The 18,100-nt window shown below is 39.4% G+C and overlaps 2 protein-coding genes across 2 annotated transcripts; one reads left to right on the top strand and one right to left on the bottom strand.

Moving 5' to 3' along the window:
* Positions 1-235: 235 nt before the first annotated feature.
* On the bottom strand, positions 236-2,306 carry rhbdd2 (rhomboid domain containing 2). Its single transcript, XM_042485038.2, has one exon. It carries the CDS (start codon positions 2,009-2,011, stop codon positions 968-970), a length of 1,044 nt encoding a protein of 347 aa, XP_042340972.2. The 5' UTR covers positions 2,012-2,306; the 3' UTR covers positions 236-967.
* Positions 2,307-3,575: 1,269 nt separating this feature from the next.
* chic2 (cysteine-rich hydrophobic domain 2) lies at positions 3,576-11,904 on the top strand. The gene is made up of 6 exons (XM_042485039.2): positions 3,576-3,901; positions 5,069-5,123; positions 5,428-5,583; positions 5,719-5,775; positions 5,881-5,940; positions 8,275-11,904. Exons 1-6 carry the CDS (start codon positions 3,768-3,770, stop codon positions 8,323-8,325), a joined length of 513 nt encoding a protein of 170 aa, XP_042340973.1. The 5' UTR covers positions 3,576-3,767; the 3' UTR covers positions 8,326-11,904.
* Positions 11,905-18,100: the final 6,196 nt, after the last annotated feature.

Here is an 18,100-nt window from a genome sequence, read left to right as displayed (position 1 = left end):
CTGTGAAAGGCGTCTGATAGCAGCGCCAGAAAAATGATTGCTCCACATTTCAAGGGGTTAATACATCCAAACAATTTGCATGTATAATTTTTTGTGACTCTTACACGGTTTTGCAACAATTTTACATTTTTGTTATTCTATTTAAAGAAGTGACAGTCGATTGATCTCTTCAGATACAATTAGTTTTGTGCCCATATACAGATACGCCTCGTCCATTGTTACGCCTGATCAAGGGTAGGGTCAAAAACATTATCTTTTTCTATTTCAAGAAAATTTTGGGAACTTTATTCCAGTTTGCATACATTCACACATCTGTTGTTTGAAAACATTTTAATATGTTATCCTGCACATGCTGAAAATATAGTCTTGAATTTGCACAAAATAGTACAAAATTAGTATATTTTTAAATGTAAGTACAAAAGTCACCCGTAACATTTAAACATTCATGAAAATGTCAATAAAAGTTATACAGCAAGACAGACAATCTGCAAATACTGTTGAAGTGTGCTGTAAAATTAGCTTAACAATGTGTCCAACCCATAGACTGGATAAATAATGGAAGTAGCTTCTGTGATGTCAGCCACTGGTCTGTGGACTGCTGCTCTGAAGCTTTGAGTTCAGCATTTTGGCCATTGCCAGCTTTTTTTTTTGTTTTGAGCCAGAAGTGACAATATTTAGACAAGTGGCTGAGGCTGTGGAGGAGCGAGGGATGGATCTGATTTATTTCTGCTTTTAAGTTGAGCATTTTAACATGGTTATTGGCTCTATTTTGTGGTCATTAGATGAACTGCAGGTTTTGGCCAGTGGTTTCATTTTTCTGCCTTGGAAACTGCCTCCTGGTCCTGTCATTTGACACTGTAGACGGCACAATCCAATGACCTAAGATGCTGCACGTGCCTACGTGTTTAACAATGAAAAACACTGTAGATAAAGGGTCATTTATGGTTGGAGTAAAGCAGTCAAATGACTAACCATGACTATGACCATGACCATGATTATGACTATGACTATGACTATGACTATGACCATGACCATGACTATGGCTGTGGTTGTGGCTGCAGCTTTGGCCAAAACTTTGCTCTGAACCGTGTCCATGACTTAGCCCAAAGCTATGTGCAGGGCCATGTCCATGAGGATAGAGAGGTTGTGTGGGACTGGGCAGAGGACTGGTTGAATTGGACCAGCCTTCATAAATAGTGGCCCTAGTATTGGCAGTGTTAACGCTGAATGATGGCGCATAAGCCTGGACCGGGTAGGAACCAGGTGTTGGATTAATTTGTGGAAGAAGTGTCTTCCTCCTCTCTTCCGTGGAAGCAGGGACAAACTTTACACCCCTGATGCTTTTCAACATCCTGAAAGGCAACATCTTCTCCAGAGCGCCAGCCCTGGCCTCGGACATGTCCAGAAAAGAGAGCCATCCTTTCCCATACATCCACCCGACCAGGACGGCAACAACGTTACAGGGGAGCACGCTGTGAGGAATGAGGGCTGTGGTGACCATGAGGAGCACCCAAGGGAGAGCCATGGTGGGGAAACTCACGCCGCACAGGAAGCCCTTGGTCATTTTTGTGTGCATGGTAGTTAGAGCCACACATGCCAGGACCACAGGAACCAACCCCTCTGTGTGACTGTGGCTGCCGTCACTCTGCATCAGATCCAGGAAGCTGTAAAACAAGCCTGTGGTGGTGGACAGCAGGAGGAACAGGAACAGGAAGCGGACAGTGCCAACACCTTTCTCCAGACTGCCACTCAGAAACACCAGGGCTGTGATGTTCAGGAGAAGCTGAGCAGAGGTTTTGTGGTAGAAAGGGTACGTCAAGAGTCTGTGGAGGTGTCCATGCTGAAACACGGTGGCCCCAACACTGAAGACCCCCTCAGTGAAGCTGAAGTATGTTTGGATGCCAAACAACACACACGATACAAGTGTCACGATTAGCATCCCGCTCGTGAGGACAGGAACCACGTCTTTGAACACTTCAAATCTCATTTTAAACGTATCAGTTCCTATCATCTTGCAAAATAACTTTACACGGCTTATAAACTAAAGCAAAAGTTTATCCTAAACCGGAAATAACGTTACTGTCATATCCAGACTGCGTTGGGCTGATTTCGGATGTCCCCGGTAAACCTCTTGAATTGATGTAGACTTTGATGGATTACTAAAACGTTTACAGTAATCTAGTAACTTTTGGCAGTAACACTAATATTTTATTATTTTGTACGACCCTTGTGTAGTCGCAGCTCCCAGAAGTAAGCTAGTTGCGGAAGCAGGCTAGCTTCAGTGTCAAGAAAATACAACTTCCGGTCAGATCTTTCAGAATAAAATGTGTATTGACCATAGACTGCATATGTAGACTGCATAAAGTCTATGGTATTGACAAATAAAAGCGCATATTGCATTTTTTTGTATGTGTGAAAATGTGATATAAATTCAAAGCATCTACGCTGCATATGAGCAAGTATTACAAAATTGTGTAGGGTTAAAAGAAAGGTGAAATGCAGGTATTTCCTAATGTGAATGTATTTTGAAGGAACATTTCTCAATCTCCGCTTTCGCCTTGTTTAATTTCACAACATTTTTATATTATGAAATATATTTTCGACAGCTGTTATAATAACTACCATTGGAACATACATACTCCATTCAATGTATGTATTCAATGAAGATTAATTATTTTAAGTTATATTATTATTATTTCATCACAATGCAGTGCAGACCTCAATCCAACTACTTCAGGCTGTATGCACTAACTTGTGAAGTGCTGTGGGTATAATTGATGTGTTTCTATATAAGTGAGGCATTCCGTTTAAAGCTACTTTATAATTACATTTCACCACAATTCAGAGTAAAGTGTACTTTCTCCTTAACAACATTTATCTGATTTGTGAAGATTTTTAATGCAGAACATATGATCATCTTAAAAAGCATACTGGTATATAAAATAGGTGGAAAAAAAAGTCAAATCCAATATGGAGAGATGTGTCCTGTGTCCAGTGTATTGATACATTTTGGTTTTAAATCTGAGTCACTGGATCACATTACTCTTAAGTTATTGAAGAAAATAATGACTTTTGATATAAATGTTTTTGAAAAAACAGAAATGGCACAAACATCTATAATGAAGAAGTATGTCCCATGCGTCCAGTGTAGAGATACATTTTTCTATCACATCTAGTCAGTGGGTCACAGTAAATGAAATTTTTCATATAGGTTGCGCTGATAAAGACAGGCACAGATAAAGACATGGTGACCCCACATGCACACACACGATGATATCAGTATTTACAGCTTCTGTATTTTCACTGTAAGCAGTAGTACAGATAGTTTAAAAAAACAAACCATATATATATATGAAACAGGATTTTTTCAGAGTGTGACATTTCCTTTTTTTGTTTTACTACTTTTATGAAAACGAAATATGTCCATATTCATAACAAAATGTATCAAGTAGATACGACCGTTATGGCCAAAGCAATCAAACAACATATTTTTTCCATTAAAAAAAAAAAACAAAACAAAACGTCAGACGTAAGCACGTCTACCCCCTTTCCGGTGTCGTAAGGCTGCTGCGGCGGATGTTGATGTTTTGTGTCGGAGCTAGCTGAGCTGAACGATGTGAACTGTATCGTCTGCGGGACGGGTTGATATTTTTCTGTGGTCGTCTTCACGGTTCTTTTTGTACTCTTTTCGCGGTAAGGTTTTGCTGTTCGTCGGCATCGTGTCTGTCCCGGTGCCTCTCCCGGGTAGCGCGAGACCGAGTCGTGCGATGATGGAGGACTTTGATGAGATCTACGAGGAGGAGGAGGAGGAAGAGGAGGACGAGGACAGGGCCGCGGAGGAGCAGCTCCTCAAGTATGCTCCGGACCCGGTGGTGGTGCGAGGGTCCGGCCACGTCACTGTGTAAGCAAACGGCGACACTGGCGGACACCGAGAGAGAAGTTTACCGTCACCGTTAAATGAGCAGCAGCCGCGGGTTCAGTGGATAACTGGCTGCTAGCTCAATTAGCTACCGCTGGTGACCTAGCGTAGCAGCTAGCGTTAGCTACCAAGTTAGCAGTGAGCTAACTGTGGCGAGGAGTGGCTGATAGGATTTAGCTTTCGTTTTAGATGAAGTAGCTACATGACCTTAAAGTATAAACAATTTCGTAATCTACCACGTAATTCGGTATGATGTTGTGTTTGCTTTTGAATTGACAAGGCAGTTTGTCCTCGTCATTTGTTCAACTATCTCGGGACTACAGTATGGGTTTAAACTCGTGTTGTGTGCTAAGCTCGATAGTGAGTGCAACGTCAAATCGATACCTTTAACCTGGAATTAATTACCACCGGTCACGAAGTACATACTGTTTGATTTTGAGTACTCTGGAAGTACTGATTGTACCCCCAGTGACGCTACCGACAGACAAATAATGCTCAGTACAAAGTTGTTGTAGCAGTAGGAACTCATGTTACCGGATGTTGTGTCTGGTCCAGTTAGGTGGGGAGGACCACACGGAGAGTTTCAGAAGTCTGGGGTTTATACTACTGTTGTACAGTCAAATCAACAGTGTTGAGTGAGTTATCACATTGTTTTCCCTCATTCCCCTTTCTCACAGTTTAGTTACTGCATTGTACACGTGGCTGTGCAAATCAACCCAAAGTAAACAAAAATGTATCACGCCGTTGGCAAACACATTTGGTTTGATTTAGGTCTAGGGCACGTGGCTATGTTGGCAGTTTTAGATGTTTGACACAATAAGAAACTTGAAATCTAAAAAAATATCTTTGAATGATGTGATATACATGACATAATGTGTCTGTGTTATGGGGCTCTTTCAAAAGTGAGATGATGCATTCTTGTGATGGCGTTTTATCCTAACGCATAAAGAATTTGTAACAATTTACCCCTGATACTTGCTGGTATCAGTAGTTTTATCTTTGTAATGAGCGAAGTAAAAAAAGAGCCCAGGGATGGCAAATTGTGGTAGATTTTGGCCTTTTGACTAGTGTTTGTTTATTTAAAGCAGTTATCTCAAAAGAGTGTATGTCTGTATAATTATGGATAGTTGTTTTTTCTCACCCTTACAGGTTCGGGCTTAGTAACAAATTTGAGTCGGAATTTCCCTCAGCACTTACAGGAAAGGTGAGTGTCTTGTTGTTATTCATAAATGCATATTAACTTAAGCAATTTTCACATCACTTTCTACAAGATTTACCATCCAGCTGACATTGTGATGCAAATTTTTATTATTTATATTTTTAAATTGCTTGATATTCGGTAGTGCAGTAATGCTGTGTTCATTCACCTGATCACAAATACAAAACTCAGATGAAATTTCTGTGGTGTAGATAAATTGATGTGAGCATTACTTAAACCAACAAAATCTCCCATCTCAGAACACTTAATGTTACTATTATAACTGTACCATCTATGTGCTCGACCTCAGGTGGCACCAGAGGAATTCAAAGCCAGTATCAACCGCGTTAACAGCTGCCTGAGGAAGACGCTGCCAGTGAATGTGCGGTGGCTCCTGTGTGGCTGCCTCTGCTGCTGTTGTACACTGGGCTTCAGTTTATGGCCTGTCATCTGCCTCAGCAAGAGGGTAAGATACCCATCCCTGTTGCATTTGGAACACAATCACAGTCAGTCAAACTCAATGAGCAGTTCATTAAGAGGTTAATGTGTCGATTCTTGGTGGGTATAAAGAATGTCATCAAATGTCACTGTTGTTTTTCAGACAAGAAGATCTATAGAGAAACTTCTGGAGTGGGAAAACAGCAGACTTTACCACAAGGTGAGCAGTGAAGACATGAAGGAATATGTGTGTATTAGAGCTCTGTCTCATGAGAACATGTATTAGAAACTATCTGATCTGATCACAATCGTACACTGTTCGCAGTTGTGTTTGCATTGGAGACTGAGCAAAAGGAAGTGTGAAACCAACAACATGATGGAATATGTAAGTATCTATTGATTACATACAGGACAAGAAAGTTGGTGTGAGTTGTAGACTGGAGATTTTGAAGGCTTACTTGAAACCAAAACACTGGACAGCACAAACATTTTACATCTCAAAATAAATCAGGGCTACAATAATTTTGTACAGAATTGCAACATTTGCAAGGAAGTAGTACAATGGCAATGTTCATGTTGCATAGTAATCTACAGTGGAATGTGTGCCTGGATGTATTTGATTGTTCAGCGCAGTGGCCATTGATGTCACATTGCATTGTAGCAAAAGTTAAGCTACGTTCAGCTTATTTGTTGGCTAACTATGCTTTTTTATTCAACTTTTTTTGCTGGAGCTCACAATACTGATGCTGGTTCAAATGTGGCCTTACATGGGGCGGCTGTGGCTCAGAGGTAGAGCATGTCGTCCTCTAATTGGAAGGTTAGCAGGTTTGATCCCCGGCTCTTCGGGGCAACATGCCAAAATATCCTTGGGCAAGATACTGAACCCCGAATTGCTCCCGATGCTGCGTCAGCAGAGTGCGAGTGCGTGTGAATGGTTACTGAGTATCAGGTGGCACCTTGTACGGTAGCCTCGGCCACCAGTGTGTGAATGTGTGTGTGAATGGGTGAATGTGACAGTGTAGTATAAAAGCGCTTTGCGACTAGCAAATACAAGTACAGTCCATTTACAAGTTAATCCCTGGTGACACACTTCACAAAGGGGTGGGGTATAAATTGCAGTGTGTGAGTTTTTATACGTCCTGCCAACATTCATAGTTTGGTAAAATCTTCTATTAGTACCAATTACAAAAATGAAAACTCTGTTATGATGGTGGCACCCGCTCCCATGTTGTAACTTGTAATATTCACTTAAATTTCAGTCCCTGTCTTATTCACATTTTTCTCCTCATAACAGTGGCAGCACCCGTTCTGATAATGTATCATGTAATAATATGTAACTTTTAAATAAATCTAAGGCTTGTCCCTTAATCAGCTGTTTCTCCGTTCAGAACTGCTATTTCAACAGTAGTTAGCTAGCTAGCATGCTAATTCTGCCAGGCTTTTATACTAATGTTTATTGTAGGGATGTTCTGGTCAGATCATAACAGTCAGTACCTGGCTCGATCAACACAATTTTGAATTGATCAGGATCGGTAATTTTGAACACGCTCCCAGTTAGGTGCTTTGTTCAAGTACACTGCCACACAGTTGTTGTGAATGAAGAGCACCATTAAAAGCAGATTTTCAGGATTTATTTTAATGCTGCTACTCCAGTAAGTAGAAACAGATTTTCCTTTTCATGTTCAACTTAAGATACTTCACCACATTAATTGTAAATGAAATTTAGTTGTTCATTTTAAGTTAGCTAGATTTTCTATAATGCTGTAATAAGCAGAATTGTAACCAATTTGTATTTGTTGTCACTGGTGACGTTGAAGTTCAGCTGTAACACTGCTCTGAAGTGGAACTGTGATTCTGTTACTAATTTATAGTTTTCTGCACTTGACAATGCTACATTTAGCAGATTTGAGAGCTATTTCTGAAGACACATTTTAGTTTGTCTACTTTGTTTGGTTTTTTTTTAATTGTAAAAACAAATGCTGCCCTAAATTGAATTGTGACAAGAGCTATATGAAATATTTTTAGTTGGATTACTTTGTTATTTTAAAAACTAAAAGAAAAACCATAAAAGAAAACCATAAGGAACTGTTTGGATGCACACATTGTTATTTTATTTATTGCAGAGCTATTAGACTGCTAACCATATACACTGGATTGATTTTTATAACTTCAAAGCACTTGAAGTGTGCATGGTGCAGCTGTACTATCCAGGTCAATACAATAATCAAATCGAGACTTGGTAACGGCAGATACTCAATAGCAAATGACAAGGATTGGGGGCAAAAAGAAACTTGATCAGGATATCCCTAGTTTTTTCCGTGCAAGCAACGGCCAATGGGAAAATACCAAGATTTGCGTCATCACTCACTCTGACCAATGGTGTAACTATCACTCACTCAGTCAGCCAAAAACTGTTTATAGATAGTATTATCAGATGTAGAATTGTAATATTAGATAATCTAATGAATGAAACACCCAACATATCAATGTACTTTAATGTGATAAAGTACATTGATAAGTTGGGTATCATCAATGTGATGATGCAAAAAAAATTGTAAATCCAGTATTGCCATAAAGCAGTCCTGCACACTGATTTGCAACATATGCCCTTAGATAGTAAAGTGATAGCTGCTTTTATAGAAACACTAGCAAAAAAGTGTACCACTTGAAAAATCTGTATTGTCTCATAGTAAAAGCTTTTTTCTCATATTCCCTGCAGGTAATCCTAATAGAGTTCTTACCTAAGATCCCCATCTTCAGACCGGACTAGCCTAACTGCGGCTGATCTTAAACCTCCACTGCTGCCCAGCTCTGCCACAGAACCACAATGGCTGTCAAGCTCCTGAATAAATAGCCCAATACTTTTGTTTACAGGGTAGCATTGATCCTCCCTCTCTCCTCTTTGACCTGTTCTCCCACACATACCTTCTCTTCACCCTTGTTTACAAATCCAGCACCCCAAACACTTTGTTTTTGGAGGGAATTTACCATTGAACCATGACCTACGGGGCGAGCTGGCTCACTGTTAAGCCATGCTAACCGGCACCAGCCTGTGGGATGTCAGAGCGAACCAGCCATGGGCAGCATTATGGATTTTGGAACTAGAGCTGACGACTGGACTCTGAAACTCTTTGAGCTTCGACTGGAATTTTGTCACTTGTATTTTCCCTAACCTAAGCACATGGCACAGTCAGACCATGATAAAACATTTTCACGTTACCTACTGTCACGCCGCCAACTTCGCCTGCAAAAAAAACACCCCAGTGCTTTTGTAACAGTTGGTTTGGTGCTCTAGATCAGCACTAGAGGCTGTGGAGGCAACTCAACATGGAACTCCAAAGGAACCTTCATCCAAATCAACTCTGTAGCAGACAGACTGGTCTTACAGGAGCACGCTGGGCCAGTGGCCAGAACAGCTGAACTCAACAATGTCACTCCTCGTATCAACTCCCAGACATCCTCTTTCATATCTCTGCACACTTCACTGTGCGTCACCCCTGACCCAGTGACAATCACACACTCTGACTGTACTCTCCGTTGTATGAATGGGGTCTTAATGCTACACAGTTTACCTGGAACATCTTGTCTTCAGCATTATGTGTGTGTGTCCAGGTGATGGACTTGCTGCCTAGCAACTGCGTCTGAGTCACAGTGGAACAAGTAAGCTGGAAAGAAAACCACTAGTGATGAAGGGAAGGAATGTTTTTTTTTCTTCAAATTTTTGTTTACTGTTTCGGTGAAAGAGAAGCAGTTAATGCTTGCTAAACTTTTCACTGTTGTGTGTGTTTCTGAGAGAGAAATGAAAGCAAAAAAAGACAAATCAGACATGAAGAGATGCTCTTCAGGGTTCTGTCTTTGATGTTTTTTTTTTTTTTGCCATAACCGATCTTTGTTACTTTTGTTGTAGTAATTTATAAATGCGCAGGTGCGCATATAATCTGTGCATTTGTAAAATAGGCCTCAGTTGTTTATTTTTTTTTTGCAAAGTTATGCCATGGGTTGTTTCCTTTTTTGTCCTAATGGCCGTGTCAACACTAAAGCACACAATAGCTTTGTCCTTAACACCTTCACATGGCCTCTCGTCCTTATCTGCTGACCTTGGCTTGCTTAAATGAGTGTTAAGGATGTGGCTCCTCTGAGAATGTTTCTCTGCTTTAGATACAGTATAATCTGACTCATTTCTTTCAGAGGTCTAGAGTGACCAAGAGTATGAGGTCCTTTTTATTAGGTAATACCAGGGTTTCGTATCATGAAGCAGGATTACTGAAGGTAGCTTGATATGGTAACTGCTCTGAGTAAAATCAGGCTGTTCCCACTTTAGGAACACAAATTTAAAGATGCACTAATCAGTTTGTTTGTAGTAACCATGAAAAATGACTGTAATATGAAAGGAGTTACTTGTAATGATATGTGTACCAGTTTTTCCCCACAGAATCCGAGTGCGTGTGTGACATTAGCTGATGACAAGGGTGAGTGGACGACAACACTGACAGCAAAGCTGAATTTTTTCTTTTAAATACGTGTGTCCCTTTTTTTATATTTGTGTGTCCCCTCTCTAAATTCAGAGGTTTTTGCGGGTCTGTGAACACAGTGCAGTTGGAGCTCTCCATCAGTTCTTTTTGTTCCTCAGCAGCACTTTGTGAGTCACAGGGTGGATTATTGATCTGTCGGTCTGTTCACAGCTGAGAAGCAGTTGCAGCGAGTAAATGCAAACTTGAAGACCCAGTCGAATTAATGGTTAAGTTTCAATTTCAACGTGCCTGACATTCTGCTGCTTCATCTGTATAGTGAAATATTTTTGCCCAGAGTGCACTTTGCCCCTCTAGAGTGTGATGCAATGAATAACCAAATGGTATATTTATTTTAATAGCTTCCCAATGAACAATCCTGCTCCAAAAAAAGAAAATATATTTGTGGTTTGTTTACAGAGAGTTATCACCTGACTCTGGTAAACCCTCTGTATTCTGACTGCACACCACCAGACAGCAGACAGACAAAGTTAGCAACCACCTGGTGAATGTGGTGGAGCATATAGCAGCTGAAGAGCCAGATAACTCCTGCGGTAGTTAAGAGAAACCATTAAAAGAACAAAAGGGGGAGTAAATCTTGATTTTGCGGTCCTCAGGTGGCCAAAAACGTGACGCCAAATAACTACTAATGTTACTCTGTGTACTTGATGTGAAAATAGGCAACTGTTCACTAAAAACAGGGTTTCCCACACATTTATTTTTGGTGGCCTGTCATGTTTAGAACAAGTTATTGATTTTATATTTTTGGAGCTGGACTTTTAATGTGGAGCACTGTTTAAATATATACACCGTTTTACACCATACATACTGCAGAGCATACTCTGGGCACAGATGGAGCAGGTGAAAGTCAGGCGCAGTCAAAGTGAAACTAAACGGTTTTTTCCCATCCATCGATGTGATCTGCTACTGCTACACATAGATTCTAATTCTGTGGGAAACACCAAACAGGTTGTTCCTCAGTTCAGTTATGTTGCTTTCTAACAATCCTGCTTCATCATTAAGACCTAAGAGTATTTTTTAAAACTGTCAGCCGGTTAAAGTCACACAAAGCACATCTCAGTTTAATGAAACATAACAACCACTTGCCAGCACAAAGGTGATGGTGTAGATTTAGCTTTTCCCTCTCGGTACACCTTATGATTTCTAAAATCATGCAGAGACTTAGATTGAACAAAATTTTTTAGGTCACATAGCTCCAGTGATCGTACGGGTCACACTCAGGGGAGTATAACAAAAAAAAAAATCTCACTGTCATGTTCCAAAGTTACACCAGAGGGTCAAGTATACTGTACAGATTACACATTGTTCCTGAGCAATTGTAAAATGATGCATTTGGAGTTGATTCTGAAATTGAAAAATGCCCCAAAGAAAAAGACAGCAACCCTTTATTTCAGATGGTAAAGGAAGCACATATCCCACGGACCCACAAACATTGTGTTGGTTTATATGTTAAAAGGCCCAAATTCACTTGATTACCACTGGGTTGCCTATTGGTTCACCGGTCACTTTTCTATATTTTTGATTGTGGTCTGTTGTGTGTAAATGGAGGTATAAGGCCATATGCAGATATTTGTGGTGTGCGTGTGTGCGTGTGTGCGTGTGTGCGTGCGTGTGTGTGTGTGCACGGTGTACGCAGATGCAAAAGTTCTTCGTAGATCTCAGACTGTGATTGAACCCTGCACAGAAAATGAGTCCTTTTTTTATATAATCTTGAGTGGTCTGTGTGTGTGTCTGTGTGTACGAGGGAGAGAAAGATATATGTAGATATGACTCATGAGCAGGTCTGCAGATGTACAGTAATAAACTACCAGTAAACAAGGCTATGGGCATCCTCCTCTGTAACTCAGTGTGATTTTGTTTTCTACTCATTGACATCAAATCTGACTTTTATCGGTTATTTGAGGTCACAAGAACTCTAAGAGCCCCAATCCAAAGGCAACTAGATTTGCTGTTTTTGTCTTGAGGATGTTCAACTCTGACTGGTGGGCAGTGTTCACAATGAGAGTCCTATATCTTAACACTGGGGACCATTTGTGACATAACTTAAGTGCATAGCCCAAAATAAGAAGCCCACAGCCATGCTAGCAGCTCAGTGACACTGCACTTTGGCAAAATGGTGATTGAAGTTCAAATGCTAACATCAAAATGCTAATGTGCTAATGCAATGACAATGCTTAAAGGCTAATGTTTTGAAGGTTAAGTTTATCACAATTTGTCAAGTGTGCTCTTACTGTGGATAAGACACGATGCAGTCCTGTAGGGTTGCATACATGCTAGAACATTTTCTGCATGCTGGTGTCCCAATGCATGCCAGTGGTTGTCTTTTTATTTTTATTATGCCTCTGCACCGGTGATAGCCAAAGCTGGAAGGATTATATTTTCGGGTCGTACGCTCGTCTGTTCGTCCGGCACATTCTTGTGAACACGATATCTCAAGAATGCCTCGAGGGGATTTCTTCAAATTTAACAAATACATTGAACTCTACGATGAGGTAATTAGATTATGGTGGCCATAGGTCAAAGGTCAAGGTTCCTATGACCTTGTCCTTCTCATTCTTGTGAACGCACTATCTCAAGTAAACCTCAAGATAATTTTTTCAGGCACAATTGTTCACTGTCACTCAAGGATGAACTTGATGAAATTAGATTTTTGTGGCAAGGTCACAGTGACCTTGCATTTGTCTCATTTTTGTGAAAGCGATATCTTAATAACACCTTGAGGGAATTTCTTGAAAATTTGACAAACATTCATTTAGACTCAACAATAAAGTGATAAGAACTTAATAAAACCTTACTATATAAAACACCTCCACACAACAGTCTGAAATCCTGCCTCCTAGCTCATTCATTGGTCAGAAGTGACAGGAGAAATCCTGGAGCACGTTCAATCTGAAAACAGTGTGCAACATTTTGCTATGGTTTTCGGATTGAGGAACATGTTCCCTCAAAACAGTGTGAAACGGCCCCATTGGTATGTTTTCTCCCGTGTGGTGGGTGTACTTCGTAATCAATAACACGTCAGCCACATTTTGTAAGACCTTTACTTATTGCACATAGATTTTTTTTTTTTATTTTACATTTGCTTTAGCAATGTAGACCTACGTTTTCCCGCGCCAACAAAACCTCTTTAATTAAATAGAATAAACTCTGCAGCAGGCAGTGGTCCTGCTTAACACAACAGGGTGGTGAATGCAACACCATTTCTATTTTAACCCAAAAAGAATGTCCTCCAAAAGTCATAAAAAATGGCATGGTATAGTATATCCTCCAAAAATCCTAGATGTCATAGTATATTATGTCCCATGACCCATATAGAATGTTGTCCAAAAATCATTAATGTAATAGTATCACATATTGTCCATAACTCAGTAGTCAAAATAGTGTAGTATGTCTTCCAAAAACCATAAAAAAACGTAATAGTATAGTATTTCTTTCAAAAATCATGTAATGTTGGGATCTGCAGCACTTTGTCTTTTTCCCCTCTTTTCTCAGGTGTTTTCCCCTCCCTTCTCGTTGAAGGTTTGTCCCTAGTTTGTTTCCCCTGTCTGTGTGCGTCTTAGGTTGGGAGGACTGACCTACCTTCGGCTCTGCAGCTGGACACCTCACATTTGCAGCTTATTACACACCTGCTGATCATCTACTCTGACTGCAATCAACCTGATATAAGCCTGGCGCTCCTCTCCAGTCTTCACCTCGTAGTTGTGAACCCTTTAGTGGTAACACCTCAGCCCTTTCTCTTGAGCCGTGTATTTTTGTGAAGATTGGAAAAACTGTGCCTTGTTGATTGAAACCCAGGCTTAACCAGTTTTTTCTTCTATATGCTTCAAGATCTGCCAGACCCACCAAGTGGGTCCAGCCTCATCCAGCCGTGTCCAACCTCGCTTTTTGTCACTGCAAAAACTCTGCCCAGCCGATCTCCTCCCTCCCAGATTCTCTGAACCCTCACTCTTGGAAGAAAAGAGACACTGTTGCAATAATTTTTTTTATATTATTATAACTTTTTTTAAAGATTTTTTTTTTTTGTTTGGCATTTTACCTTTATTTGACAGGATAGGACATTAGCATGAAAGGGGGCGGACAGAGAGAGAGGAGGACATCCAGCAAAAGGCCACAAGCTGTAAGCGAACTCATGGCCACTGCGGCTAGGACATTGGCCCTGCACATGGGGTACTCTATCCACTCAGCAAGCATGTGCCCCCACAATTTATTATACCAAAACTGAGCATTAATTGTGTAAATTAGCACCTGTCTCCCGTGTCAGCAGTGAGGGTCCTAAGAAAGACTGCTAGACTATAGCTTAGAAAACATCACAGTGTAGTATGTTGTCAAAAAAATAATTAAAAAAAAACAGTAGAGTATAATATGTCTTCCAAAAACCATGAAAACATCATAGTATATCATGTTGTGAAAAAATCATTAAGAAATTGTCATAGTAAAGTATGTCATCCAAAAATCCTAAAAAACATCACAGTATACTTTGAAAATCAAAAACTGAAGAAACGTTACATTATAAAATGTCATCCAAGGATCAGAAAAAAGCAACATAGTATAGTGTGTTGTCCAAAAATGATAAAAAATACCGTAATGGAATGTCGTCCAAATATGATCAAAAACATCATAGTATACATCATCCGAAAATCAAGAAAAATGTTATGATATTATGATATGATATTGAAATGTACCGAAAACAGCTGTAAACAACATAATATAGCATGTCAAAAAGTTGACAGCTCAAAAGGTAGGATATAGTATGGCAAAAATGTCCAAATTTGCCTGTCCCAAACACTGCTGAAATCACCTCAAAAGAGCAGAAAATAGCGCGCTGAGACATACCATAGTATTAACATGTGCAAATATGGCCAAAAACACAATAACATAGCATGTCGAAAAAATGACTAAAAAAGCAATGTAGTATATTGAAAAAATGACCACAGAGCAAGGCTATAGTATGGCAAAAATGTCAAAATTTGACATGTCCCTAAAACAGCTGAAAACGCCTCAAAAAAGCAGAAAGTAGCATGCTAAAAAAAACGCCATAGCATAATGTTTTGCAAAAACTGCCAGAAAAAGCAGAAAAACGCATGTCGAAAAAATGACCAAAAAAAGCAAAGCAAAAATGTCAAAATTTGACATGTCCTACAGCTGGAAACACATCAAAACAGTTTAAAATAGCACGCTGAGACACGCCACAGTGTTAAAAAGTGCAAATATGGTCAACGACACAATAATACAGCACGTCGAAAAAATGACCAAAAAAGCAAGGCTATAGTATGGCAAAATGTCAAAATTTGACATGTCCCAAAAACAGCTGAAAACACCTGAAAACAGTTTAAAATAGCGTGCTGAGACATACCATAGTATTAAAAAATGGAAATATGGCCAAAAACACCAAAATATAGCGCGTTGAAAAAATGACCAAAAAAGCAAGGCTATAGTATGGCAAAATGTCAAAATTTGACATGTCCCAAAACCAGCTGAAAACACCTCAAAACAGCAGAAACTAGCATGCTGAAACACGCCATAGCATAATGTTTTCCAAAGACCACCGAAAACACCATAAAAAACCATGTCAAAAAAATGACCAAAAAAGCAAAGCTATAGTATGGCAAAAAAGTCAAAATTTGACATGTCCCAAAAACAGCTGAAAACACCTCAAAACAGCAGAAACCAGCATGCTGAAACATGCCATAGCATAATGTTTTCCAAAGACCACCGAAAACACCATAAAAAAGCATGTCTAAAAAATGACCAAAAAAGCAAGGCTATAGTATGGCAAACTCTGACGTCCCAAAAACAGCTGAAAACACCTCAAAACAATTTAAAATAGCACGCTGAGACATGCCATAGCGTTAAAAAGTGCAAATATGGCCAAAAACACGATAATACAGCACATCAACAAAATGACCGAAAAAGCAAGGCTATAGTATGGCAAAAATGTCCAAATTTGACATGTCCCAAAAACAGCTGAAAACACCTCACAACAGCAGAAAATAGCATGCTAAGAAATGCAATAGCATAATGTTTTGTAAAAACTGAAGAAAACACCATAAAAAAGCATGTGGAAAAAATGACCAAAAGAGCAAGGCTATAGTACGGCAAAGTGTCGAAATCTGACATATCCCCAAAACAGCTGAAAAAACATCAAAACAGCAGAAAATAGCATGCTGAAACAAGCCATAGCACAATGTTTTGCAAAAACTGCCAAAAACATAATAAAAAAGCATGTCGAAAAAATGACCAATGAAGCAAGGCTATAGTATGGCAAAAACATCCAAATTTGACATGTCCCAAAAACAGCTGAAAACACCTCAAAACAGCAGAAACTAGCATGCTGAAACACGCCATAGCATAATGTTTTCCAAAGACCACAAAAAAACATCATAAAAAAGCATGTCGAAAAAATGACCAATTAAGCAAGGCTATAGTATGGCAAAAAAGTCCGAATTTGACGTGTCCCAAAAACAGCTGGAAACACCTCAAAACAGTTTAAAATAGTGTGCTGAGACACGCCATAGCGTCAAAAAGTGCAAATATGGCCAAAAACACCAAAATACAGCATGTCGAAAAATGACCGAAGAAGCAAGGCTATAGTATGGCAAAATTGTCAAAATTTGACAAGTCCCAAATACATCTGAAAACACCTCAAAACAGCAGAAACTAGCATGCTGAAACACGCCATAGCATAATGTTTTGCAAAGACCACCGAAAAACACCATAAAAAAGCATGCCGAAAAAATGACCAATTAGCAAGGCTATAGTATGGCAAAAATGTCCAAATTTGACATGTCCCAAAAACAGCTGAAAACACCTCAAAACAGCAGAAAATAGCATGCTAATTAATGCAATAGCATAATGTTTTGCAAAAACTGCCAAAAACGTAATAAAAAAGCATGTCGAAAAAATGACCAAAGAAGCAAGGCTATAGTATGGCAAAAAAGTCAAAATTTCACAGGTCCCAAAAACAGCTGAAAACACCTCAAAACAGTTTAAAATAGCGTGCTGAGAGATGCGATAGCGTTAAAAAGTGAAAATATGGTCAACGACACAATAATACAGCATGTCGGAAAAATGACCAAAGAGCAAGGCTATAGTATGGCAAAAATGTCCAAATTTGACAAGTCCCAAATACATCTGAAAACATCTCAAAACAGCAGAAACTAGCATGCTGAAACACGCCATAGCATAATGTTTTGCAAAGACCACCGAAAACACCATAAAAAAGCATGTTGAAAAAATGACCAAAGAAGCAAGGCTATAGTATGGCAAAATTGTCAAAATTTGACAAGTCCTAAAAACATCTGAAAACACCTCAAAACAGTTTAAAATAGTGTGCTGAGACACGCCATAGCGTCAAAAAGTGCAAATATGGCCAAAAACACCAAAATACAGCATGTCGAAAAATGACCAAAGAGTAAGGCAAAAAAAACACCATAAAAAAGCATGTCGAAAAAATCACCAATTAAGCAAGGCTATAGTATGGCAAAAATGTCAAAATTTGACATGTCCCAAAAACAGCTGAAAACACCTCAAAACAGCAGAAAATAGCATGCTAATTAATGCCATAGCACAATGTTTTGCAAAAACTGCCAAAAACATAATAAAAAAGCATGTCGAAAAAATGATCAAAGAAGCAAGGCTATAGTATGGCAAAAAAGTCAAAATTTCACAGGTCCCAAAAACAGCTGAAAACACCTCAAAACAGTTTAAAATAGCGTGCTGAGAGATGCGATAGTGTTAAAAAGTGAAAATATGGTCAACGACACAAGAATACAGCATGTCGAAAAAATGACCAATGAAGCAAGGCAAAAACGTCCGAATTTGACAAGTCCCAAAAACAGCTGGAAACACCTGAAAACAGTTTAAAATAGCGTGCTGAGACACGCCATAGCATTAAAAAGTGCAAATATGGCCAAAAACAACAAAACACAGCGCGTCGAAAAAATGACCAAAGAAGCAAGGCTATAGTATGGCAAAATTGTCAAAATTTGACAAGTCCCAAATACATCTGAAAACACC

The sequence above is a fragment of the Plectropomus leopardus genome, chromosome 3 (assembly GCF_026936395.1).
Source record: "Plectropomus leopardus strain MGB_pleo_1.0 chromosome 3, ASM2693639v1, whole genome shotgun sequence".
Lineage (NCBI taxonomy): Eukaryota > Metazoa > Chordata > Actinopteri > Perciformes > Serranidae > Plectropomus > Plectropomus leopardus.
This window is presented reverse-complemented; position numbering and strand designations above follow the sequence as displayed.